Here is an 8,532-nt window from a genome sequence, read left to right on the forward strand (position 1 = left end):
GTTTAAGTTGGAAAATATATTTCACAGAATAACTGCAAAATTTGCTTTGTTCAATGTTCTGCTTTAAAACTGATTTTTTTATGACCTAATTTTTTGGCCAACTTCTCATCACAATATTAAAATTGCCATGTTTATTTTGATCCAAACTAGGACTGTTTATTTGCTTTGTTGTCTGTACTGGTTGTACTTCTACCCACACATCGCCCACCTCAGTAACCACATGCAGAGTCCAAACTCTAACTTGCACTTAGATGGATATTCAAATTGCCAAATGCTTTTTCTGAGTCACCTTTACAGATCCACCCACTTCCTGTTGATCCTTAAATCCTCCAATTGGATTTAGTTTTGACCTTTAACTTGATTGTTGTTGATATAGTCTTCAACAACATTTCAGCCCACACACTTTGCACCAACACCAGACGGTACATTTTTCTGGCACTGAAGGATTGGGTAACAATTAATCAATGTACTCCAGGAGGCAAACATGACCTGGTACACACAACTTGGAAATCAAACTTTGGTTAGGGTGAGACATAACCGTTGACACAAATTACATGAATATATTGACAATTAATTAGCTATTTGAGTTAAAACTCAAATGTGTTACCTTTAACGTTGAAAAAAACGTTTTTATTTTGTCAGGGTGGTAGTCTTGTTTTTTTCTTCTTCGAATTTTCCTCCTGGCCGACAGGCGGCGCTGACACGTGATTGACTAATGCGGTATTGTTTACTTCCGGGGTCAGCGGTCAGCTGCGGTCTGGTCATGTTTCTAGTATTGTGATACCTCTTTGACTGCGGCCGAAATCTAGTTGTTTAAACTCACATTATTTAACTCTCGTTATATTTTTGGAGGAAAAATCGCCACCATGTCTGAGGTAAGTTGAGTTAAAAACGGATTTATCGGCCTTTTTCTTCTTCTCTCCCGCTCAGCGTGCACGGTGTGTGGGGCCCGGCGAGCTGGGCTCCTCTTACCACGACTTGTCTTTAGTTATCGTATTGTAGTATGTGGGTTTGTGTATAGTGTCGGACATGAAGTGGGCAACATTATTAATTTCTAATACCCTTGTCTGTCACTATCCAGGATGTCCAGAAGCACTCAGTTCACACTCTGGTGTTCAGGTCTCTCAAAAGGACGCATGATATGTTTGTGTCCGATCATGCCAAGTCTGTCGCCCTGGATGACGAAAGGTAATTCACTTTACTGCTTCATACTGAACACGTGTAACTTTATCGCTCCTGTTTACCAAAATTAAAAGTTCAACTCATGAAAAAACTAGTGTTGACCTCAAATGTTAGTCTAAGCCAGTTTTGATTTGTGCAGCGACTTTTGATGTAATTGTTTTTGTTTTGTCAGATCAGGAAGAATAAAAAAGTTAAATTTCCATTTTTATTTGTCTTGTTTTTTACATGATTACACGATTTACATGATCCATGTCCCACAAATCTGCAGGAAAAAGCAAGTTAGAGCTAGTTCCTTACCCTTGCCGAGAAGTTCTCTTCAGTGGTGTTAACTTTACATTTTGACTGTAAAATGACTTTATCAGCTTGATTTGAGGAAATTATTTTTCAAATGTATTGTTTGATATGTAGAGATCACAAGTTGGAGAAGAGCGTTCACAATGCCTACTACTACCAAGATAACTTGATTCAAAGTAATTAAATGCAAACGATACTTGAAACAACTCATATTTGCATTATTCAAAGACAACCATACAAAATCAAACCACTTTTGGTAGAATGTGCACATAAAGAATATTTATTGATCTTTGTCACGTTTGTTTGCAGCTACAAGGTAAAGATGGACGTGAAACTAAAAGCAGAGTATGGTGCAGTCTTACACATGCCTGTCCTGAAGGAAGGAAAAGACAGAGTCTCTCAGCTTCCTGGCAGCATGCTCGGCCAACACAGCTATACACAGCCAGGTGAGGACTCTCAGTGTGACAATAGTTATGAAGGAAATGCTTTAAAGTCACGATTTTACTAGTTGATTTGGATTCATGATAAGATTTCTGTTCTGACGTCTTTCAGGGGATGACCCAGACTACCTGATCACAGGAACTCATGCATACCCTTCTGGGCCTGGTAAGTTTTATGTTGTAAGATAAAGAACATGCATGCTTGTGACTGTTCAGAAGGAAGTCACCTCACTGCTCCTGCAGTATTCAAGTATTAATCCCAGTGTTTTTCATTAAATAGGAGTGGCTTTGACTGCTGACACAAAGATGCACAGGAATCCAAGCGAGGGAGGAATCTACTCCATGGCTCTGGCGTTGCCGCCCTCACAAGCCAGGTAGGCATCTTTTCCATCACAACATGTCGCCCAAGTTAAAGTCAAGAGTTATTGCCAATCATTTTGCCTTTGGTTTTAAACGTTTAGGCAAGATGTGAGCCGCACTGCAGCCAGTGTAGCTGACATCCATCGACATGCAGGAGGAGCAGAAAGATCTCACCCCATGTCGTCTGCTGTGGTACGTCACAGGATTGTGTCCCATGTTCATTTGATTGTGTTAGCTTTTTTTCTCTCGTTGTGAATCCCTGTAAGAATTTCTGCCCTGATATTGAGCGTTATTTTTTTTAGTCTCTATTGGAGGGAGGAGGTACCAGAAATTCAGCCCTTATGAGAAAAGCACCAACCATGCCTAAACCTCAGTGGCATCCTCCATGGAAACTGTTCCGGGTAATTGCAGCTCACTCTAATTCATGTGCTGTATATAGCTTCCATTCCCAGGTAAACTTACCTCACTGAACACCTGTGTTTAATCTGATAGGTTATCAGTGGTCACCTGGGTTGGGTCAGGTCCATCGCTGTGGAGCCCGGGAATCAGTGGTTTGTCACTGGATCTGCTGATAGAACCATAAAGGTGAGTGAAGCTTAACATTACTCTAGATTTTATTTTGTAGTGATTTCTTTGTTGATACGATTTGAAATATGATAACAAGCTTTACTCGAAGATGTCACGCGTTGGTTGACTTGGCGTGTAAAGGCCCTGACACACCAAAGGACCGCCTGTGGCGTCGCCTTTTGTCTCTGCAAAAAAAAGTTGCACTAGAACACACCGCAAAGACTACAGCAGTCAGCCAACCATGTGAGAGGAAATAACTCTCCATGCCAACAGGCAGCGGTATCCCGTTGTTATGATACAAGAAGACCATTTTCACATTGCTGCTGTGCAACACTTTTATTATAGGTAGCCTACTAATCACGAGTCTGATTAAAAAGTGAAAAATGACACTGGGATTTTTTGGGACTTGCAAATAATGTTCAATGGAGTAATGTTTTTCATATTAATAGCCAACACTTTTATGAGAATACATATCCTACAACCTCAGGCACGCTCTACAGAAAGACTTGAAACACTCTTTAAAAGCAGCAAAATGACTGGACGGCTCTTTGTTTCTTCTAGATCTGGGATCTTGCCAGTGGGAAACTGAAGCTCTCTCTGACGGGACACATCAGCACGGTGCGCGGCGTGGCAGTCAGCAGTCGCAGCCCCTACTTGTTCTCCTGTGGAGAGGACAAGCAAGTCAAGTGTTGGGATCTCGAGTACAACAAGGTATGGCCCGTTAGTGAGTAACCTACAAGTCTGAGCTGCTAATCAATAAATGAAAGGAGTGTTTCTGAAATTGTCTTTTCAACGTGGATCTGTGTTGTAGGTCATCAGGCATTACCATGGACACCTCAGTGCTGTGTATGATATAGACCTGCATCCAACTATTGACGTGCTGGTGACGTGCAGCAGAGATGCCTCAGCAAGAGTAAGCTCCTCCCACTCTGCATGCTCTGTACTGGCATCATTGAGTTACACTGATTAGATGTAACATGTTCAGTTTGTAGTAAAAGAAAGGCTTCTTACCTATTTACTTTTATCGGTTCATGTCACGTTTTATTTATTAACATTTTATCAGGCACTATTACTAAAATAGAAGTCGGGTGCATGTGAAAATGTGATGGACTGCGTGTAAGGAACATTTGGGATTGAAGCAACAGGAATGTGCCAAAAAAGGTTTACAGTTTTTAAATCTTTTGCCAAGTGTCCTTTCGGCTCTGCTTTGTTTCACCTTTTGGTCTCTGTGGTCAGGAGTTAAAATCATACTTTTATTTCCAAGAAAGAGAAACCCCTGGCTATCAGATAACAGCGTCTGCAACATGATACCTACACAGCCTGTATGAAACATTGGGGAAATATTGTGAGAAAATGCCCTCTGCAGGATTCATGAGATGGACTCATTTTTGTCTCTGTTGGTGCAGGTGTGGGACATCCGAACAAAAGCCAATGTGCACACACTCACCGGCCACACCAACACTGTGGCCACAGTGAGGTGTCAGGCTGCAGAGCCTCAAATCATCACTGGTAAAAATCCCTTTTTAATCTTTTTTTTTTTTTTTTTTTTTTTTTAATTATTTTGTGCCATTATGAAGTATTTAAGTTGTAAATGATCAATTTGGCATTACATTATTAATCCCGGCTGATGACTGATGGATGTGTTGCAGGCAGCCATGATTCGACAATCAGGCTGTGGGATTTGATTGCCGGAAAAACCAGAGCGACTCTGACAAACCACAAAAAGTCTGTGCGAACTATCGTGCTGCACCCCAGACAGTAAGCTGCTTCAGTTACTTAACTTTAATTGTTATAATAAGTTAACATAGTAATACACATTGTAAGTGATTCTGTATGCGTAAAGCCAGATAGTTTCTATTTCAAAGGATTTGATCATTTCTCACTTGAAGGTATTGGAATTGTATTTTTGATCTTTCCAGAGCTAGAGAATTTGTTTTGTAGTCTAAGACTATATTTATATTAATCATCAAATGGATCAATTATTTAGTGAAAAGTAACACAATTGATTCAAATGATCTCTATTCACATCACTTTAAAACAAAGGAGGGTCTTATTATAATAAGTGTCTGGCTTTTTCCTTTGTTTCACAGATACACCTTTGCCTCCGGCTCAGCCGATAACGTCAAGCAGTGGATGTTTCCAGATGGAAACTTCATCCAGAACCTGTCAGGCCACAACGCCATCATCAACACACTCGCTGTTAACTCTGATGGCGTGCTTGTGTCTGGAGGTATACGACTATTACACAATGTCCTAAATCTTTCATTCTTCAAACTAGCATGTATTGTTTTGGTTTGACATTGAGATGATCCTCAGCATACAGCTTGTACTCCCTCATTGCAGCCGACAATGGGACCATTCACATGTGGGACTGGAGAACGGGCTACAACTTCCAGCGGATTCACGCAGCGGTGCAGCCGGGGTCTCTGGACAGCGAGTCTGGGATCTTCGCCTGCATGTTCGACCACTCAGAGAGCAGACTGATCACCGCAGAAGCTGACAAGACAATTAAAGTATACAAAGAGGACGACACCGCTGTAAGTTAAACTGTCATGCCTAAAGTTAATTTAGATCATAGCTTTAGTTTGCAGGAAGCAGGCGGATAATTTGACATGCTTGTTTTCTGTGCCTTTGCAGACTGAAGAAAGCCATCCAATCAACTGGAAACCAGAAATCCTGAAGAGGAAAAGATTCTAATGATTTTTTTCAAGTTGTTATTCTTGTCACAGTAACCATTTTTTTTTATTCTCTATCAAGCTTATTGTTATTAAGGCCGTTTCCCTCAGTTATTCATGAAGCTGGAATGGTTTATACTAAAAACCATTTGCAGTCCTTGTTGTACGATGTGAGTCCTATAAAGCCGCCGTCCTGGACTGCCAGGAACTTCCCCGAGTGTTTGTTCTTGATTATGACAGCTCTCTGGTGGCTCTGGTCAGTCTGATCCACCAACATCAGCCACTCCTCAGACATAGATGGACTAACTTCAGAGTGGACCTGGTTTGTGACTGCCTCGAATCCTGTAGAGGAAAAAGATGGGTTTTTTTGTATTGACTCAACAGCTTAATAGAAACTCCATTTGTAAAGAGATGGAAAGTATTGCCCATTTTCTAGCTTGCTATGTGAACTTATTTCTCATTTAATAAAGACCAGATTTTTCAGATTTTACTGTTTCTTTTTTTTTACTGTAAAGGTGTTTTTTCCCCCACCACTAACCAAGGTATCTGTTGGTGACAATGTTCCTGTAGTATTTGGCGCCATTGGCTTTAATCTCCTCCCAGCAACAACGTTCTCCAGGCTTCTCATTAAGCTCCACTGTGTTTCTGGTGTCACCAGTTGGGTCCAGTACCTTCTCACCTGTAAAAACATTAAACAGGATCTAAAGACATGCATTACGGGACATGTAGGAGTGGCACCCTATACATCTATGCGTCTCTCCAGCCACCACTGAACATTTTGTCCTTGGTCCAACCAGGATTTAAAGCAATGACCCTCTGGTTCCCAAACCATGCCTATACAGATTGAGCTCATTCGGAGAAATTTGTATTTGTGTCTATTTTTGTGCTTGAAAAAGATCAGAAAAAAGGTAAGTTGTGTCACTTTGTTGAAAGAGATCGTAGAAATCCACACAACCAGAAAGCTTAACTAGAAAAACAATCTGGGTCCTTGGAAGTTTTGGTCTATATTTTAAAATCCCAACAAACTGTTATTAATGGCATGGGAGCGCCATGCAAAGAAACTGAAGCACAAGTAAACAGCCTGCATTCAATATTCTAATTAAGTAAAGGTTAAGAAGTATTAAAACTTAAAGAGCTTGTAAAAAAGATCATTTTTAAATGATACAACTGAATTATAAACTGATTCTTTTACTTGTACGTCACCTTAACTGGTAGCTTTTACAGATCAATACTTCAATTGCATGCAGATTAAAGTATTAACTATGACGAGAACTAAAATGTGGTGTAGCTTTGGGACTTTGAGTAAATGTATAAATGCTTGTCCATTTCGGACTGCTAATTTAACTCAGATACAGTAATGTATTGTGTTATATTCCACCTCTGTGTACCTGCGTCATGGACGTAAAGCTTTGAAAGTGCGTGGAGAAACCCCCGGCCCGGTTTCCTTATCAGGTGGGGTTTTGATGGTTCCGGCTGATTCACCTCCTCAGCCCTCGGTTCTTCTACTGTCAGGAGGTGACCTGCGTTATACATGATCTCCTCCTCAAGAGAGCTGACACACATCTCAAAGCTCTCATCTTTTTCCAAATTCCTAAAAGACAACATCACTACTAATGTATGTAAAATATTGGCAGGAACTAATAACATATTTATTAGGAAATTGAAATGGGCTGGGATTTTATTTTCTCTGTGACATAAATGACATAGGCTACAGGGAATTATATCCTGAGGCATTTTAAGAACAAACATTGAATAGCTTTTATTCATTTTTTCTTTGGATGGAGGATGAAGATGTTTTAAAAATAAGTATTCTTTGACAGGTCTCCTCACCTGAAGTCCACCCACAGCAGGCCTGCAGTGATCAGCCCCAGCCACTCACTGGCCTCCCAGTTGTTGGCCACCATGACAGGCACAATGATCACCTCCCTGCTGTCTGCATAGTTCAGCTCCTTCTTACAGCTTCGAGACGCCTGATAGGCAGGAGTCATGAACGGACAGATGACCACAGCCTCCTCCACACCTGCAGCCATCCTGAACACACACACAGACCAAATGATCATTTTTACAACACTGAGTAAAATGTTGCCTCTTTTGTTCACAGGTTAAAGCTCATTCCTCTGTACTTACGCATCATTTATGTTCCCCGTCACCCCTCCTTCAATATCCATCCAAACCGGCAGACCATCCTCTCTGAGCCGGTTAAAGATCTTTTTTACAAGAGCTTGGTCATCCCACTGGTAGGAGAGCATGATATGAGAAGGCATCTTCCCTGCTTTCACCAAAAACCTGTTTCTTTAAAGAAGATTCTGTGGTGGTTCTTCACCGTTTGTAGGTTAACAGAATGATCCAAACAAAGGGAGACTCAGTTACTATGCTGCTTGTTTACATTGGTTACACTCATCACTTAGTTACAGGTCTCTCAAACACTGTAGGGTAGAAAAAAGCCTGCAGGACCAGTACAGCTACACAATAATAATCAATGGACTTATTAAGATGTATAAACAAAGAATGCATCTTAAAATGAAGGTCTCATCATCTGTTCTGTGATGTGTACTAAAGCTAATTGATATGTCTATAGACATGAATACATCTTCATGACCTTTAAATGTAGTTCTCCAAGAAAACTGACACTGACACTGAAAAGAGTTAAACCTCTGGTGTTATATAACACTTAATATGAAAGTTACAAGAATGAAATTTGTTATTCAAATGATTGCTTAACTTCAACAGCCTAGTAAAGACAATTGGCAGAATTAGCCTGTACTTCAAAAAGCAAGATCAGGACTCAGAAGAGGATAACAAATTAAAGCTCCTGTAATGAACTCTGCTTTTTTTCCCCATATTGGCACCCCCTACAAAGCAATCCTTTAAATCTCTGAGCTGATTCTGTCCTGTAGCCTATACATGCATGACAAGAACAACACAATCTCATCCTGCCCTTTTGTAAATGTATAAACATTTTGCTATGAAAACTACAGTTACATATAACTCAATAGTAATCTCTCTTTATTCTG

At 40.4% G+C, this 8,532-nt stretch overlaps 2 protein-coding genes across 2 annotated transcripts; one reads left to right on the plus strand and one right to left on the minus strand.

The window, feature by feature from the left end:
* The first annotated feature begins 698 nt into the window (after positions 1-698).
* Positions 699-6,003, plus strand: plrg1 (pleiotropic regulator 1). The gene is made up of 15 exons (XM_079337118.1): positions 699-875; positions 1,082-1,188; positions 1,786-1,922; positions 2,029-2,082; positions 2,197-2,290; positions 2,378-2,468; positions 2,579-2,677; positions 2,769-2,861; positions 3,405-3,554; positions 3,655-3,756; positions 4,250-4,352; positions 4,493-4,601; positions 4,934-5,073; positions 5,187-5,380; positions 5,481-6,003. The coding sequence occupies exons 1-15, from the start codon at positions 867-869 to the stop codon at positions 5,538-5,540; spliced, it is 1,542 nt and encodes a 513-aa protein (XP_079193244.1). The 5' UTR covers positions 699-866; the 3' UTR covers positions 5,541-6,003.
* Positions 6,004-6,041: 38 nt separating this feature from the next.
* On the minus strand, positions 6,042-7,855 carry LOC306819680 (uncharacterized protein). Its single transcript, XM_079337123.1, has 4 exons — positions 7,646-7,855; positions 7,349-7,549; positions 6,907-7,109; positions 6,042-6,197 (listed from the first exon to the last, which is right to left on the minus strand). The coding sequence occupies exons 1-4, from the start codon at positions 7,780-7,782 to the stop codon at positions 6,052-6,054; spliced, it is 687 nt and encodes a 228-aa protein (XP_079193249.1). The 5' UTR covers positions 7,783-7,855; the 3' UTR covers positions 6,042-6,051.
* Positions 7,856-8,532: the final 677 nt, after the last annotated feature.

Source organism: Symphodus melops (genome assembly GCF_947650265.1).
Source record: "Symphodus melops genome assembly, chromosome: 2".
In the NCBI taxonomy this organism is placed as follows: Eukaryota; Metazoa; Chordata; class Actinopteri; order Labriformes; family Labridae; genus Symphodus; species Symphodus melops.